This window comes from Triticum urartu, chromosome 4 (genome assembly GCF_003073215.2).
Source record: "Triticum urartu cultivar G1812 chromosome 4, Tu2.1, whole genome shotgun sequence".
NCBI lineage: Eukaryota > Viridiplantae > Streptophyta > Magnoliopsida > Poales > Poaceae > Triticum > Triticum urartu.
This window is the reverse complement of record NC_053025.1, coordinates 580,260,134-580,278,997: the sequence shown is the minus strand read 5'-3', so window position 1 is coordinate 580,278,997 and position 18,864 is coordinate 580,260,134. Positions and strand designations below refer to the sequence as shown.

General features: G+C 45.8%; 1 protein-coding gene across 1 annotated transcript; it reads left to right on the top strand.

The window, feature by feature from the left end:
• The first annotated feature begins 11,625 nt into the window (after positions 1-11,625).
• On the top strand, positions 11,626-13,224 carry LOC125552868 (malonyl-coenzyme:anthocyanin 5-O-glucoside-6'''-O-malonyltransferase-like). Its single transcript, XM_048716569.1, has one exon. The coding sequence runs from the start codon at positions 11,758-11,760 to the stop codon at positions 13,081-13,083; it is 1,326 nt and encodes a 441-aa protein (XP_048572526.1). The 5' UTR covers positions 11,626-11,757; the 3' UTR covers positions 13,084-13,224.
• The last annotated feature ends 5,640 nt before the right edge of the window (positions 13,225-18,864 follow it).

Below are 18,864 nucleotides of genomic sequence, written 5' to 3'. Positions count from 1 at the left end.
ACACTTTCACGAATGGAGTTGAAGCGACACTTGATATGCCTGGTCTTCCTATGAAACCTGGGCTCCTTGGCAAGGGCAATAGCTCCAGTGTTGTCACAGAAGAGAGTCATCGGGCCCGAGCATTGGGTATGACTCCTAGGTCGGTAATGAACTCCTTCACCCAGATTGCTTCTTGTGCTGCCTCCGAGGCTGCCATGTACTCCGCTTCACATGTAGATCCCGCCACAACGCTTTGCTTGCAACTGCACCAGCTTACTGCACCACCATTCAAAATATACACGTATCCGGTTTGTGACTTAGAGTCATCCAGATCTGTGTCGAAGCTAGCATCGACGTAACCCTTTACGACGAGCTCTTCGTCACCTCCATAAACGAGAAACATATCCTTAGTCCTCTTCAGGTACTTCAGGATATTCTTGACCGCTGTCCAGTGTTCCATGCCGGGATTACTTTGGTACCTTCCTACCAAACTTACGGCAAGGTTTACATCAGGTCTGGTACACAGCACAGCATACATGATAGACCCTATGGCCGAGGCATAGGGGACGACACTCATTTTTTCTCTATCTTCTGCCGTGGTCGGGCATTGAGCCGCGCTCAATCTCGTACCTTGCAATACAGGCAAGAACCCCTTCTTTGACTGATCCATATTGAACTTCTTCAATATCTTGTCAAGGTACGTACTCTGTGAAAGACCAATGAGGCGTCTCGATCTATCTCTATAGATCTTGATGCCTAATATTTAAGCAGCTTATCCAAGATCCTTCATTGAAAAACACTTGTTCAAGTAGGTCTTTATGCTTTCCAAGAATTCTATATCATTTCCCATCAACAGTATGTCATCCACATACAATATGAGAAATGCTACAGAGCTCCCACTCACTTTCTTGTAAATGCAGGCTTCTCCATAAGTCTGTGTAAACCCAAACGCTATGATCATCTCATCAAAACGAATGTTCCAACTCCGAGATGCTTGCACCAGCCCACAGATCGAGCGTTGGAGCTTGCACACCTTGTCAGCATTCTTAGGACGACAAAACCTTCCGGCTGCATCATATACAATTCTTCCTTAAGGAAACCATTAAGGAATGACGTTTTGACGTCCATTTGCCATATCTCATAATCATAGAATGCGGCAATTGCTAACATGATTTAGACGGACTTCAGCTTCGCTACGGGTGAGAAAGTCTCATCGTAGTCAACCCCTTGAACTTGTCGATAACCCTTAGCGACAAGCCGAGCTTTATAGATGGTCACATTACCATTCGTGTCTGTCTTCTTCTTAAAGATCCATTTATTTTCTATGGCTCGCCGATCATCGGGTAAGTCAGTCAAAGTCCATACTTCGTTTTCATACATGGATCCTATCTCAGATTTCATGGCTTCCAGCCATTTGTCGGAATCTGGGCCCGCCATCGCTTCTAGTTCGAAGGTTCACCGTTGTCTAACAACATGATTTCCAAGACAGGGTTGCTGTACCACTCTGGTGCGGAACGTGTCCTTGTGGACCTACGAAGTTCAGTAGCAACTTGATCTGAAGTTTCATGATCATCATCATTAACTTCCTCTCTAGTCGGTGCAGACACCTCAGGAACATTTTTTTGAGCTACACCACTTACCGGTTCAAGAGGTAATACTTCATCGAGTTCTACTTTCCTCCCACTTATTTCTTTTGAGAGAAACTCTTTCTCTAGAAAGGATCCATTCTTGGCAACAACGATCTTGCCTTCGGATCTGAGGTAGAAGGTATACCCAATATAGTTTCTTTAGGGTATCCTATGAAGACGCATTTTTCCGACTTGGGTTCGAGCTTTTCAGGTAGAAGTTTCTTGACATAAGCATCGCATCCCCAAACTTTTAGAAACGACAGCTTAGGTTTCTTCCCAAACCATAATTCATACGGTGTCGTCTCAACGGATTTCGATGGAGCCCTATTTAAAGTGAATGCGCCAGTCTCTAAATCATAGCCCCAAAATGACAGCGGTAAATCGGCAAGAGACATCATAGATCGCACCATATCCAATAGAGTGCGATTACGACATTCAGACACACCATTACGCTGAGGTGTTCCAGGAGGCGTGAGTTGTGAAACTATTCCACATTTCCTTAAGTGTGTGCCAAATTCGTGACTCAAGTATTCTCCCCCACGATCTGATCGCAAGAACTTGATTTTTCTGTCACGTGATTCTCAACCTCACTCTAAAATTCCTTGAAATTTTCAAAGGTCTCGGACTTGTGTTTCATTAAGTAGACATACCCATATCTACTCAAGTCATCAGCGAGGGTGAGAACATAACGATAGCCACCGCGAGCCTCAACACTCATTGGACCGCACACATCAGTATGTATGATTTCCAATAAGTTGGTTGCTTGCTCCATTGTTCCTGAGAACGGAGTCTTGGTCATTTTACCCATGAGGCATGGTTCGCACGTGTCAAATGATTCGTAATCAAGAGACTCCAAAAGTCCATCTGCATGGAGCTTCTTCATGCGTTTGACACCTATGTGACCAAGGCGGCAGTGCCACAAGTATGTGGGACTATCATTATCAACCTTACATCTTTTGGTATTCACACTATGAATATGTGTAACATTACGCTCGAGATTCATTAAGAATAAACCATTCACCAGCGGAGCATGACCATAAAACATATCTCTCATATAAATAGAACAACCATTATTCTCGGATTTAAATGAGTAGCCATCTCGAATTAAACGAGATCCTGATACAATGTTCATGCTCAAAGCTGGCACTAAATAACAATTATTGAGGTTTAAAACTAATCCCGTAGGTAAATGTAGAGGCAGCGTGCCGACGGCGATCACATCGACCTTGGAACCATTCCCGACGCGCACCGTCACCTCGTCCTTTGCCAGTCTCCGCTTATTCCGCAGCTCCTGCTTTGAGTTACAAATGTGAGCAACCGCACCGGTATCAAATACCCAGGAGCTACTACGAGTACTGGTAAGGTACACATCAATTACATGTATATCACATATACCTTTAGTGTTGCCGGCCTTCTTGTCCGCTAAGTATTTGGGGCAGTTCCGCTTCTAGTGACCACTTCCCTTGCAATAAAAGCACTCAGTCTCAGGCTTGGGTCCATTCTTTGACTTCTTCCCGGCAGCTTGCTTACCGGGCACGGCAACTCCCTTGCTGTCCTTCTTGAAGTTCTTTTTACCCTTGCCTTTCTTGAACTTAGTGGTTTTATTCACCATCAACACTTGATGTTCCTTTTTGATTTCTGCCTCCGCTGATTTCAGCATAGAATATACCTCAGGAATGGTCTTTTCCATCCCCTGCATATTGAAGTTCATCACAAAGCTCTTGTAGCTCGGTGGAAGCGACTGAAGGATTCTGTCAATGACCGCGTCATCCGAGAGATTAACTCCCAGCCGAATCAAGCGGTTATGCAACCCAGACATTTTGAGTATGTGCTCACTGACAAAACTATTTTCCTCCATCTTACAACTGAAGAACTTGTCGGAGACTTCATATCTCTCGACCTGGGCATGAGCTTGGAAAACCATTTTCAGCTCTTCGAACATCTCATATGCTCCGTGTCTCTCAAAACGCTTTTGGAGCCCCGGTTCTAAGCTGTAAAGCATGCCGCACTGAACGAGGGAGTAATCATCAGCACGTGACTGCCAAGCATTCATAACGTCTTGGTTCTCTGGGATGGGTGCGTCACCTAGCGGTGCTTCTAGGACATAATCTTTCTTGGCAGCTATGAGGATGATCCTCAGGTTCCGGGCCTAGTCCGTATAGTTGCTGCCATCATCTTTCAGCTTGGTTTTCTCTAGGAATGCGTTGAAGTTGAGGGCAACATTAGCGTGGGCCATTTGATCTACAAGACATAGTGTAAAGATTTTAGACTAAGTTCATGATAATTAAGTTCATCTAATCAAATTATTCAATGAACTCCCACTCAGATAGACATCCCTCTAGTCAGCTAAGTGAAACATGATCCGAGTCAACTAGGCCGTGTCCGATCATCACGTGAGACGGACTAGTCAACATCGGTGAACATCTTCATGTTGATCGTATCTTCTATACGACTCATGCTCGACCTTTCGGTCTTCTGTGTTCCGAGGCCATGTGTGTACATGCTAGGCTCGTCAAGTCAACCTAAGTGTATTGCGTGTGTAAATCTGGCTTACACCCATTGTATTCGAATGTTAAAATCTATCACACCCGATCATCACGTGGTGCTTCGAAACAATGAACCTTCACAACGGTGCACAGTTAGGGGGAACACTTTCTTGAAATTATTACGAGGGATCGTCTTATTTAAGCTACCGTCGTTCTAAGCAAATAAGATGTAAAACATGATAAACATCACATGCAATCAAATAGTGACATGATATGGCCAATATCATTTGCTCCTTTTGATCTCCATCTTCGGGGCTCCATGATCATCATTGTCACCGGCATGACACCATGATCTCCATCATCATGATCTCCATCATCGTGTCTTCTTGAAGTTGTCTTGTCATCTATTACTTCTACTACTATGGCTAACGCTTTAGTAATAAAGTAAAGTAATTACATGATGTTTATGTTGACACGCAGGTCATAAATAAATAAAGACAACTCCTATGGATCCTGTCGGTTGTCATACTCATCGACATGCAAGTCGTGATTCCTATTACAAGAACATGATCAATCTCATACATCACATATATCATTCATCACATCCTTTTGGCCATATCACATCACATGGCACATGCTGCAAAAACAAGTTAGACGTCCTCTAATTGTTGTTGCAAGTTTTTACGTGGCTGCTATAGGTTTCTAGCAAGAACGTTTCTTACCTACGCCAAAACCACAACGTGATATGCCAATTTCTAATTACCCTTCATAAGGACCCTTTTCATCGAATCTGATCCGACTAAAGTGGGAGAGACAGACACCCGCTAGCCACCTTATGCAACAAGTGCATGTCAGTCGGTGGAACCAGTCTCACGTAAGCGTACGTGTAAGGTCGGTCCGGGCCGCTTCATCCCACGATGCCGCCGAATCAAGATAAGACTAGTAACGGCAAGCAAATTGACAATATCGATGCCCACAACTGTTTTGTGTTCTACTCGTGCATAGAAACTACGCATAGACCTAGCTCATGATGCCACTGTTGGAGAACGTAGCAGAATTTAAAAATTTTCTACGCATCACCAAGATCAATCTATGGAGTCATCTAGCAACGAGGGAAAGGAGAGTGCATCTACATACCCTTGTAGATCGCGCGCGGAAGCGTTCAAGAGAACGGGGTTGATGGAGTCCTACTCGTCGTGATCCAAATCACCGATGACCTAGCGCCGAACGGACGGCACCTCCGCGTTCAACACACGTACGGTTGGGAAGACGTCTCCTCCAACTTGATCCAGCAAGGGGGAAGGAGAGGTTGATGGAGATCCAGCAGCACGACGGCGTGGTGGTGGAAGCAACGGTGATCTCGGCAGGGCTTCGCCAAGCTCAGGGAGAGGGAGAGGTGTCACGGGAGGGAGAGGGAGGCGCCAGGGGCTAGGGTGTGGCTGCCCTCCCTCCCCCCCACTATATATAGGACCCCTAGGGGGCGTCGGCCCTAGGAGATGCAATCTCCAAGGGGGCGGCGGCCAAGGGGGTGGAGTTCCCCCCAAGCCAAGTGGGGCGCCCCCCACCCCTAGGGTTTCCAACCCTAGGCGCAGGGGAAGGCCCATGGGGGGTGCACCAGCCCACCAGGGGCTGGTTCCCCTCCCACTTCAGCCCATGGGGCCCTCCGGGATAGGTGGCCCCACCCGGTGGACCCCCGGGACCCTTCCGGTGGTCTCGGTACAATACCGATTACCCCCGAAACTTTCCCGATGGCCAAAACTTGACTTCCTATATATAAATCTTCACCTCCGGACCATTCCGGAACTCCTCGTGATGTCCGGGATCTCATCCGGGACTCCGAACAACTTTCGGGTTACCGTATACTAATATCTTAACAACCCTAGCGTCACCGAACCTTAAGTGTGTAGACCCTGCGGGTTCGGGAGACACGCAGACATGACCGAGACGACTCTCCGGTCATTAACCAATAGCGGGATCTGGATACCCATGTTGGCTCCCACATGCTCCTCGATGATCTCATCGGATGAACCACGATGTCGAGGATTCAATCAATCCCGTATACAATTCCCTTTGTCAATCGGTACGTTACTTGCCCGAGACTCGATCGTCAGTATCCCAATACCTCATTCAATCTCGTTACCGGCAAGTCACTTTACTCGTACCGTAATGCATGATCCCGTGATCAACCACTTGGTCACATTGAGCTCATTATGATGATGCATTACCGAGTGGGCCCAGAGATACCTCTCCGTCATACGGAGTGACAAATCCCAGTCTCGATTCGTGCCAACCCAACAGACACTTTCGGAGATACCCATAGTGCACCTTTATAGTCACCCAGTTACATTGTGACGTTTGTTACACCCAAAGCACTCCTGCGGTATCCGGGAGTTGCACAATCTCATGGTCTAAGGAAATGATACTTGACATTTGGAAAAGCTCTAGCAAACGAACTACACGATCTTTAAGCTATGCTTAGGATTGGGTCTTATCCATCACATCATTCTCCTAATGATGTGATCCTGTTATCAATGACATCCAATGTCCATAGTCAGGAAACCATGACTATCTTTTGATCAACGAGCTAGTCAACTAGAGGCTCACTAGGGACATGTTGTGATCTATGTATTCACACATGTATTACGATTTCTGGATAACACAATTATAGCATGAACAATAGACAATTATCATGAACAAGGAAATATAATAATAACCATTTATTATTGCCTCTAGGGCATATTTCCAACAAGTATTACTTCTGTAATTAAGTCTCTAGCTCAGCTTGCTCATTGCATGTATATATAATTATCCTCACTATATTATGCAGATTGAAGATCGCCGAATGCAAAAGAGGACAAATCTATGACATTGGGTTCATTAGCCCAAATACCGTAAATGAATGGATGGTACAAAACGGAGTTAAAGATACTGAGCAAAACTTGCTAAAATCGTTCCTTCGACATCAAAACAATGGGAAAAATACTCTTTCCTTACAACTTCAAGTGAGTGTTACTGTCTTGAGCATATTCGGTTTCGCTTACTCGAGGTTAAGTAATGTAATTGATGAGTTATGCGTGTGCAGGTTCCACTTTATTCTGCTATCCATTAGGCTTGACGGGGGAGTAGTAATTGTCTTAGACTCGAGACGTAAAGAACCCTAGGATTATGCGGACATGACTGTAATGCTCCAGAAGTAACTTCAATCATTATCGTACCATATCGGCAACTTTCATTCATTTCCTGATATCAAGTAATCATTTTCTTTGCCTGTCAGGGTTTGGAAATAGTTCACCGAAATGGTTTCGGGTCTGCAGAAGGAGCTGCGATTTACACACCCCAAAGTAAGTAGTACTAGCTAGTTCCGCGCATCTCTAGTTGATTCTAGTTTCATCAATACCATTTATCATGCTTGATTATCAGTTTGATTGAAATCTATTCTCGTAAAGTTCTTGTGGCAGGAAGGCGGGAATAATTTATGTGGTTAGTACATTTGTGAGTTCGTGCGCCACTCGACCTCTAAGCGGGGCTACTCTGACAAACAATTTGAAGTACGTAAACAATATTCACAATTTTATTTTATTACCATCAGTTGTGTTGAGTTTCATTCATATATATGCATTGACCCCCTTCTTTAAATTAGATGTGGCAGATGCAGGATGAACCCCTACCACATGATCGCATACGAGCAATTCAAAAGAAATTGGCGGGATTCTTTCTTGACCACATCATACATAAAGACGGAGAATACCATACGGAAATTCAATGGGAGTTTGGCGCTTGATGACGTCAGGCATGTTATATTGTATATATGTAGTAGCGTTGGATAGATATACAAAAACTTATTGTTCGACCAAGCACGGAGAAAGAGAGGTCACTTCTCTCTCTCTCTCTCTCTTTCTCTCTCTCTCTATATATATATATATGTATGTTCATGGCGATCTTGTGTAATTAGTGGTTTCCTTCATTTGCTTACTAGCTAGCGCCGAGTTCTCTCTATATGTAGTAGCTAGCGTCGACCAACCATGGAGAAAGAGAGGTCACTTCTCTTTACTAGCTAGCTAACACAATATGAAACCCCTAAACCCTCCAAAAACCCTAACCCCCCCCTTAAAAAAACCAGCACCTACGAGCTGCCGACGAGTGGCTGCCTTTTGGTCCCGGTTGGAGTTATAAACCGGGACTAAAGGTCCTCCTGCCTGGGCACCCCACAGTGGCCACATGGAGCTCCTTTGGTCCCGGTTCGTAAGCCAACCGGGACTAAAGATTTTGGGTATTAGTCCCATTTGTTTTGTCCCGGTTTCAGAACCAGGACTAAAGGCCCTCTAGAACCAGGTTTAATGCCCTGTTTTTCACTAGTGACAACATGGATCTCTTGTGTTTAGCTTAGCAATTTTTTTTACTATAATTCATTTCATCTGCCAATCTAGATTTTATAGTCTTCTATTGAGGTGTGACTTCGTGACACCGTCGTTGTATCTTGCTGGATTAGACTAACTGGAATTGTGTTTTCTTGATCAGCATGAAAATAGTGAATCACTTGAGTGCTTTATATACTAACTAATATTCGAATTCGCTACACTAGATACTAAAAATACAATCATGTAGTTAGATTTTATGGCTCCTGTTGCAGAGTTAAATTTATGTTGCTTCTCCGTTTCAGGAAGTTAATCCACTCCCAGAGGGCGTCCAGATGCACCCAGATGAGGACCCATAGGTAATACCACTCTCATGCTTCTCACAGGACATTCTGTTTAGCTAAGCCCAGTGTGCACAATGTGGTGTGAAAACAACATATTGTGATTATCTTTTTACATCGTTTGGTTTAAATCCTTCCTAGGCCATCCCTATCGTCGGTGCTCTCCCACGCCGTCTCTGTCATCGCCACACCCTTGTCGCGCCATCCTGACCACCACCGCCTCCCCTGACTGTCTCCATCACCTCCATGACTTCGGCGTCCTCTTCTCCCTAGAGGTACTTCCTGTCACCCCCTCCGCCCTCATTCCCTTTCCCTCCATTAGCTTAGGGCTTCTTGCCTTCCTCCTCCCTAGCGAGCACACCGAGCATGCCGTCTCCAAGGGCACCAAGGCCATCACCAAGTTCACCTCTTAGGTTTTCCCATTAGCATAGTGGCAAATGGCTGCTACCAATCCATGTGGAGGATTTGCTTACCTATAAATATAGAAGTATCGGTTGTTCTTGATGGAACTCAATGGATGGATGATGGTTAGTGTGTAGTAGCGGTTGGTTTTAAGATATTTTTGTGGTGCTGCTTTTGCCTCTGTTTATAGTTTAAACTAAAACTATTCTTTTCTCATTGAAAATTGAAATTATGTTTTACCTAATATTGTTGCTTCTCACATCATTTCTGAAGCTGTCTAGAGCTATATGTTTTATTGTTTTTTATTACTGGACCTGGACTGAAAATGAAAATACACCCTTAGTTTTGAGCTCTCTGTTTGATCCCTTGTTTCCTCGTTCTGAGATAGTCAAGGGACCAGTTGCAGGATGAAAAAGGATGCAGGAAGGTCGGGTGATCCCAATCCCCAAAAGGCAAAAAGGTGTCGGGGCTCATTTTTCATTTCCATGTGAGTTGTTAACACTAGCCTATTATTGTCAAGCCGATTTTGTTTTTATGCTACTATATTTTTTTCACTTCAGGAAGCACAAATCACATCTTTTTGTAAGGAGGAGCATTTTAGGAAGGAATTCAATTTGAAGAATCCTATGCAGCCTGCCTGGGTTGCAAGTCGAGCAGGAGCCAAGCAGTGGAAGCAGATGAAAGAAGATGTGAGTTGTTGTTTGAAAACAATAAGTGTCTGCCCTGCTGCATAGTTAAAACTAACATTATCATCTTGTTTATGATGTTCCATTAAATGCAGGAGAAGGCTCCTTTTCAGAGAAAGGCTCAAGAGGTTGATGTTGAGTATTTTGAGAAGAAATGTTCCTATAACAATCTAGAGCCACAGGTACACCCGACCTTGCTCTGTTTCAGTTTATTTTGGCTATAACAATCGAATATTCTTCCAGCTTTGTCATGTGCTTTGAACCAGTAAAATTTAATGCTCTGTTTCAGGGAGTTGATCCACTGATGTCAGGCTCAGAGGACGTGCGGATGCACTCAGACAAGCAAGGCGCACTGGCACTGGTAATAACACACGGATGCTTGTATTTTTTGATGAGTATTTTGTATGTATACTAACTAGTACTTCCTCCATTTCTAAATATAAGTCTTTTTACATACTTGAATATGGACTACATATGGATGAATATAGACTTATTTTAAAGTGTAAATTCATTCATTTTGCTTCATATGTAGTCTATATTAAAATATCTAATATGAAAAAAAATTATTTTTGACTATTATAGTTTTTTATTACACTAAACATACTTGACTACATAGCACTAACACAATAAGATACAATTATAAATTTATTGTTTTCAACAATTACACTGTTTTACAACAAAATTAAGTGAATCATCTTTAAAATTATTTGATTAACTTGACCATCAAGATGTAATAATAAGGTATGCATTTGTTTGCATCGGTATATTAATTTGTTTCAAAGAAGAATATAGTGCACTATATATGCATTCTATGGTCTATTTCTATATACTTAAATACCTTCACAATGATGTATAAAGCATATCGTCTAATATATGTTGATGAGTGTTTTTAGGGTATGATTGTCTATGTTAGGTGCAAGTTGAGGAAATAGGGTAATTTAGAGTGTATATTTCCACTCTTAGGTTTAACTAAGTAGAATGGTCTGGAGTCTATGAGGTGTAGATAAGGTTTTGAAAATCTTTTGTACGACCCATTTTATCTCGATTTCCATGGTCAAATATGCATTTCATTTCACATGGGTAATTAATCAACCGACAATGGATGTGTACTCTGTAATATCAAAATTGCATCATTCATGCTTTGAATATAGCTCAGCTAGTCACAAATATGCATGAAAATTAAAAACACAATCTATATTATTGAAAAATTGTGCATTCAGTTTTTTCATTAATTGTTTCATATGTTGTATGCAAACGGTGCAACTGAACCCGCGTGGCTCAAACAAATGCATGGCCTCATATGACCACAAGTCGAGCTTCAGAATATGATTTACTTGCTCTAGAACTCTACTATAGGTCTTGTGATCCTGCGCTAGGACAGGGTGAATAAGGTTTTTGGAAAGCGTTTTGCGTGACTGCTTATCGTTCGTCACCACGTGTCGTCTTTCTTGCAAGTGAGACGGCGCTACTCATCATCGTCTCCAACACCAACACCGTTTGTATCAAGTCGTCACCAACATCAACGGAGGCACCTACCTACAAATGGTCAGTACGTGCGCCGTAATCTTTTACAATGGTTTCTATTGTACTGGAATCACTCGTTAAGTTGCCTAATTTTACAACACTTGAATTTTGGCATCACCTATGCTGACTGCTGTGAAGATGAGGCGCAGGACGCCATGGGTATCTATCATTGGTTAGTACGCAGCCGCTTGAAAGCAGAGCATTTTCCTTTTTCTTTTTCTTTTCATCTTTTTAGGGAAGAGAGCAAAGCAGAGCATAGTGGCAGTGGCAGTGGCAGTGGTAGGTGAACAATTTAGGGTAGATCAGATCGAGCATCCACCTAACCCAACCCAACCGAGCCGAGAACCAGCGAATCCATGGCGGAAGCGGGAGTGCGCGTGCTGGAGCGCCTCCGCGTGCCGCCGGCGCCGCCGTGCCCGTCCGCGGACCTCCCCATCACCTTCTTCGACGCCGCCTGGCTCTTCACCGGCCCTGTCGAGCGTCTCTTCTTCTACCGCCACGCTGACCCGGCCGCCGCGCTCCCGCTGCTCGCCGCCTCCCTGCCGCACGCGCTCGCCCGCTTCTTCCCGCTCGCCGGCACCCTCAACCCCGCCGCCCGCTGCCTCTCCTACTCCAGCGCCCACGACGCGCTCCACCTCCTCCTCGCCGAGTCCCAGGAGGACAGCTTCGACCGCCTCGTCGCCGCCGGGCCCCGGGACCTGAGCCTGATGCGCCCGCTCGTGCCCGCGCTGCCCCCGCCCGGAAAGGACGGCGCTTTCGCGCTCGCCGCCCTGCAGGCCACCGTGTTCCCCGGCCGCGGGGTCTGCCTCGGCGTCTCCGTCCACCACGCCGCCTGCGACGACGCCTCCGCCACGCTCTTCGTCCGGACCTGGGCCGCCGCGTGCCGCCTCGGGGGGCCCCTCAACGGTGCTGATCCTTCACAGGCCGTGCCGCCGCCGCCCGTGCTCGACCGCTCCCTCGTCGCCGACCCCGACGACCTGCTCGGCAAGACGCTCGCCGGGATGAGCCGCCTCGCGCCACCTCCTCCGCAAGCGCAGGGGCCTCCGCCTCCGTCTCCGGTGATCGCGTCCTTCGCGCTGACGCGCGACCAGATCGACGGCATCAAGGGCGCCACGCACGCGTCGTCGTTCGTGGCGGCGTCGGCGCTGGCGTGGGTGTGCCTGCTGCGGAGCCGGTCCGCGGGCGTGGAAGGCGCGGCGCGCAGCCACATGCTCTTCTCCGCCGAGTGCCGGTCGAGAGTGTCGCCGCCGCTCCCGGCCGAGTACTTGGGCAACTGCCTGCGCCCGTGCTTCGTGGAGGCCGCCACAGATGAGCTCACGGGCGGCACGGGCGGCGTGGCCGCGGCTGCGGCGGCCATCGGATCGGCGATCAGGGAGATGGAGCGGGGCGTGCTGGAGGGCGCGGAGGGGTGGCTGGGGCAGGTGATGTCGGTGCTGCCGCAGCGGCCCATGTCGGTGGGCGGGTCGCCGAGGCACGGCGTGTACGGGGGCACGGACTTCGGCTGGGGCGCACCGTGCAGGGTGGACATGGTGTCCATCGAGAAGACCCCCGGGACGGTGTCGCTGGCCGAGAGCCCCGACGGGCAGGGCGGCGTCGAGGTCGGCGTGGTGCTGCCGCCGGACATCATGGAAGCCTTCGCCTCCTGCTTCGCCGAGCTCCTCGACGACAAGAAGAGCGTCTGACCGGCATCGCATCGCCCGTGTGTCCGTATGTGTGTGTGTGTGTTGACCACGAGCTGGCTTTTGCTCTTGTGACAATACTGTACTGTCGCTGTGTCAAATTTAAAACGGGATTATATGGAGTATGTTGTTTTCAAATTCAAATTCACTGGATTTTCATCCAAACTGCAACTAAACTTGTATGTCATGTGTGCAAACGTAAGGCAGAGGTTCATTCATCATAGTCAACTCACTAATTAAACCCATTAAATGAGAAACAAGGGGCTCACGTGGAGCTGTCCACGTCACCTTAGGAACAGTGGCTTCTGATCAAGTTTGCGGTTGGGTCGCGTATTTTGTCTAGGAAAAAAATGCAACAGAGCAGTGACACCCTAAGAGCATTTCCAATAGATGGTCCAAAATTTAGCGGTCTAAAACGGGAAATGTAAAATTTGAACCGTCAAAAAATGCGTTTTGAAGCTTCGAAAAAGCTCAACTTCAACAGATGATCCAAATTGATGGTTCAAAAGAGCAACTCCAATAAATGATCTAAAATGAAGATGTAAATTTTTTAAAACGACAAACTACTAGTCCATTCAACATAGTTCAAACATCAAATTCAACATAGTTTCATACATGAACTTCAACTACTACTTATTTAAACTACTAGATAAACTACCACTCATCGTCGGAGCCGCGGAACTGCGCCCAGAAATCCTTCTCCGGGTCGTCGCACCCCTCCTCCTCCTCCGAGAAGTCTGCCCAGTCCTCCTCGGAAGAGGACTCGATGGGGATCACCGTCGAGGGACCAGCCTCGTCCTCCTTCTTCGCTCCCTTCTTCTTCTGCTCCGCCTCACACTTCCAGTAGTACTCCAGCTCGGCTCGGACGTACTTCGGATGCTCCCGAGAAAACCTCGACATCACCTCCTCGTTGGTCTCGCCGGCACCGACGACAACCTACGGCTTCTTCGTTGTCATCTTCTTCATAGGGATCTCCTTCATCTTGATGCCCTGCGGCACAAGCATCTCCGCTTCCGCCCGACTCTCGATCTCTAGGAATTTGAGGTGCTCCTGAGGCCTCTCGACACGCTACACCGCCATGTCGGAGGCACGCGTGGCCTCATGGGCGGAGGGGTACGTGCCGATCCACCAACGCCTCCCGGCGTCGGAGAACTTCACTCCGAAGTTACCGAAGGGCTTCTGCCTCACACCGAAGTAGCCCGACTTGCCCTTCGGCGTCTTCTTCAGCGCCATTGGAGAGCGGTGAGAGCGATGGAGCGGCGGCGACGTGCAGGCGGGGCGGTGGCGGACGGAGCCGGGCGGGGCGGAGGTGAGGGGCGGTGGCGGACGGAGCTGGGCGGGGCAGAGCTACGGGGCGGTGGCGGACGGAGGCCGGGCGGGTCGGAGCTACAGCGGGCCGGCCGGGGCCGGGCTGAGCTGCGGCGGGTCGGAGCTGTGGCGGACGGTGCGAGGCGGCGGCGGACGGAGCCGGGGCGGGTCGGAGCTACAGCGGGCCGGCCGGGGCCGGGCTGAGCTGCGGCGGGTCGGAGATGTGGCGGACGGTGCAAGGCGGCGGCGGACGGAGCCGGGGCAGGTCGGAGCTACGGCAAGCCGGCCGGGGCCGGGCGGAGCTGCGACGGGTCGGAGCTGCAACAGAGCGGTGACACCCTAAAGCAACGACTCTATTTTCCCCTCTTTCTACCCCCACCTTTTCCTCCCTTCACCCACCATCGCCACGTCTCCCAGCCAACGGCCCTATCGCTAGAGGAAAGGAACATGGGAATGTGCAGCCACTGACCCCATGCACCATTTCTCCCTCTCCATGAAAACTCATGGCGAAGAAGCCGCCGCTCGTGGAGCTTGACTCGGATGACGACGGCCAAAGGACGTCCCTGCAAGGACTTGCTGCAAAGGACCCGTCAGAGGAGGAGCCCGACTGGAGGAGAGTGCAGTGTCGGGTGCCTCGCCACCATTGTTGGAGTAGACACGCTACTCTAAAGCTCATCATCTCCAGCACAGAGGATGAGCTTTTGCCTCTGTTTATAGTTTAACTAAAACTGTTCTTTTCTCATTGAAAATTGAAATTTTGTTTTACCTAATATTGTTGTTTCTCACTTCATTTCTGAAGTTGTCTAGAATTATATGTTTTATTGTTTTCTATTGTTGGTCCTGGATTGAAAATTAAAATACACCCTTAGTTTTGAGCTCTCTATTTGATCTCTTGTTTCCTTGTTCTGAGATAGTAAGGGACCTTTTCCAGGATGAAAAAGGATTCAACAAGGACGGGTGACCCCAATCCCCAAAAGTCAAAAAAAGTATCCGGGCTCATTTTGTCATTTAATGTGAGTTGTTAATACTAGCCTATTATTCTCAAGCCGATTTTGTTTTTATGCAACTGGCTTGTTTTTCACTTCAGGAAGCACTAATTCATCTTTTTATAGGGAGGAGTATTTCAGGAAGAAATTCAATTTGAAGAATTTTAGTCAGCCTGTCTGGGTCGCAAGTCGAGCAGGAAACAGGCAGTGGAAGCAGATAAAAGAAGATGTGAGTTGTTGTTTCAAAACAATAAATGTCTACTCTGATGCATAGTTAAGAGTAACATTATCATCTTGTTTATTATGTTCCATTAAATGCAGGAGAAGGCTCATTTTCAGAGAAACTATCAAGATCTTGCTGTTCAGTATTTTGAGAAGAAACGTTGATATAACAATTCAGAGTCACAAGTACACCCGACATTGTTTGTTGAGGCTATAATAATTGAATACCGTGTGTCTTTACAGCTTTGTTCTGTGTTTGTATTTTGTTGATGAACATTTTGTATATATACTAACTAGTATTTCCCCGGTTACTAAATATAAGTCTTTTTAGATATTTAAATATGGACTACACACAGATGAATATAGAATTATTTTAGGTGTAAATTCATTCATTTTGCTTCGTATGTAGTCCATATTAGAATATGTAATATGAACAATTTATTTTTGATCAATATAGTTTTCTATTACACTAAACATATTTGATTAAATAGCACTAACACAATAAGATATAATTATAAGTTTATTGTTTTCAACAATTCCACTATTTTACAACAAAATTATGTGTATTGTCTCCCTTTTAAAACGTCATCTTTAAATTATTTGATTAACTGGACCATCAAGATGTAACAATAATAAGGTATGCATTTGTTTGCATCGATATGCTAACTTGTTTCAAAGAAGAATATAGTGTATATATGCATTATATGGTCTATTTGTATATAATAAAATATCTTCACCATGATCTCTAAAGCATACTGTCTAATAAATATGTTGATGAGTGTTTTTAGGGTATGATTGTCTATGTTAGGTGCAAGTTAAGGAAATAGGGTAACTTAGAGGGTATATTTTCACTCTTAGATTTAACTAAGTAGAATGGTGTGAAGTCTATGAGGTGTACCTTTTTTTAAATCTTTTGTACTACTCATTTTATCTCGATTTCATGGTCAAATATGAATTTCATTTCACATGGTCAATTAATCAACCGACAATGGATGTGTACTCTGTAATATCAAAATTGCATCATTCATGCGCTGAGTTTAGCTCTGCCAGCCACACATATGCATGAAAATTAAAAAAATAATCTATATTATTGAAATATTGTGCATTCAGTTTTTTCATTAATTGTTTCATATGTTGTATGCAAACGGTGCAACTGAACCTGCCTGGCTCAAACAAATGCATGGCATCAGATGACCACAAGTCGAGCATGGTTGGGAGGATCTATATTGACAGCAAAAGGTTTCTAAAGATCACGACCTTCAGAATTTGATTTACTTCCTCGCGAACTCTACTCTACGAAAATGTCTCTTCTTCATCACAACCCACTTCACAAATTGCACTTTATGCATAGACGTAGCCCCAGTTGATATCCTTCATCTCTATCAAAGAATTTGACGACGAATGCACATGATTTAAGTGAAGATCAAGCACCAAAGATAGAACTTCACTGCAGGCCATAGCTAAACCCCATGCCCATACTGTCAAACTCATGTTGTTGCGTCTTTGTATACTCATAGGTGGCTTCTTCTTCTCAGGTGCTCAAGTCTCTCGACTCCGTGTGTGGTCAATGAGGTTCATATGTTTTTATCACAATGCCACATAGTAGAATAAGTCATTACTTACTTTTAATTTTGGCGATGAACAGGGTGCGTATAATTTGTTGGTATTCAATTTAAATTGTAGGTTCGATAGAGTACGCTGAGTAATTAATGTACACAAGTAATTAAGCTAGTTAGGAGATTGAGATTTTGTGCAGTTACACATGACATGTTTCTGAATGTTCATTTCAGCGCGTGAGGAATTGATGATCTACCAGCAGAGCAGCAGAGGTGTGCTCTGTACATATCAACATATGTGTTGGTGAACCGGTGGTGACGGCCGGAATGAAAGCAGGCAGATTCCGAGAAGGTTCATCTTCATCATGGTTCCATCCATCGCAGCCCCTGCTGAATCGTGATGAATGGACGGATCGAGTGCCCTCCATCTTTCTTTCTGGATGTTGAAGCTAGACTATAGTAAGACTGTGGCTCCAGCCCGCCGTACGTACGTTGCTACTTTCTTTCTTTCTTTCTTTCTTTCTCTTGGCCGGGGCGGGGGCCGGAACGGGACCGGCGGCGATCGATGACATGCATATTGATTCCTTCCATCGATCTCAGCTCACTTAGCAGCCCTACTTACGTGTAATGCTGTGCATGCATATCAATGAAGCTTTCAGGTAGGATCCATCCCAGCCTCCGACCGGCCGGTAATCGAGTACCTACGTGTGCATGTTTGACTAACCATCGGTGCCACTAGCCATGTGGACGAAACGGTGGGAGATGAATAGCACCTTTCTTGGTGTTGCATCTTTCTGTTGGTGGTTCGGTGAGCTCGACGCTGCTGCGGGAGGAAGGACGAGATGGTGGTGGCGCTATTCAACGTCGCATTATCTCTTGAGGGCATCGTCCTGGAGGTGGATCCGGTCAGAGGGACTCGTGGCTTGTGAGGATATATGTGTTGTTTGCCGAAAGGCGTTGACTGTATGGTTTTTGGGTCCGGTTTCCCTTATAAACTAGACCAATCTTTCTATCTATTCAACGAATTTAGCAGTTCTATGCTAATATTAAAAGAATAAAAAGATTGCACCATGTACGATCTTCATCGATCGGCCATCGATGAGCTCGCAGGCTCTCTCTCATACACATATCTATATCTATCTATATCTATACCTACTATTAAAGGGAATAGATATTCTTGGTTTGGTTTAGTCTTTTCCGTTTGGTTTGAATGCACGTTAAAGTTTGTACACACATTAAGCGATCTTAGTTTGGTTTAGTCCTTGGTGATCATGAACCACGATGCCAACCCCGCCTGTCTAGAGTGAACAAATTAAGATCGCCGCATCAACATTTATCAAAAACACACCTTCCTGTGGTGAAGACCATTTTTTATTTGATTGAGAGGACCCACACCTATTGGAAGTTAATGACCTAACATTGTGCAAGGGAATAAACTTAACATAGGCTTTGATCTTACCCACAATTTCGAGAAGGATGGGGCCTCACTTCACCATTACGAGAGTTGCTTATGTTTTCCCTTATTTGCATTGCTTTTCTATCATTCAATGGTTATGGGGAATAACTATTTTCTAGATCAGGTATAGTGTTACAAATGTATGTTGAAGCCACTCCTTGCAGCAAAGAAGATCTGGAAGCATCCTTCCTATTTTCAACAGTATCACCGTTCCCAATTATAGGCTCTTTATTGTGGAAGTTCCGAAAGAAATTGA

What these genes read in the sequence shown, in the direction of transcription:
- LOC125552868 (XM_048716569.1), top strand. Translation starts at nt 11,758, where the DNA reads ATGGCGGAAGCGGGAGTGCGCGTGCTGGAGCGCCTCCGCGTGCCGCCG.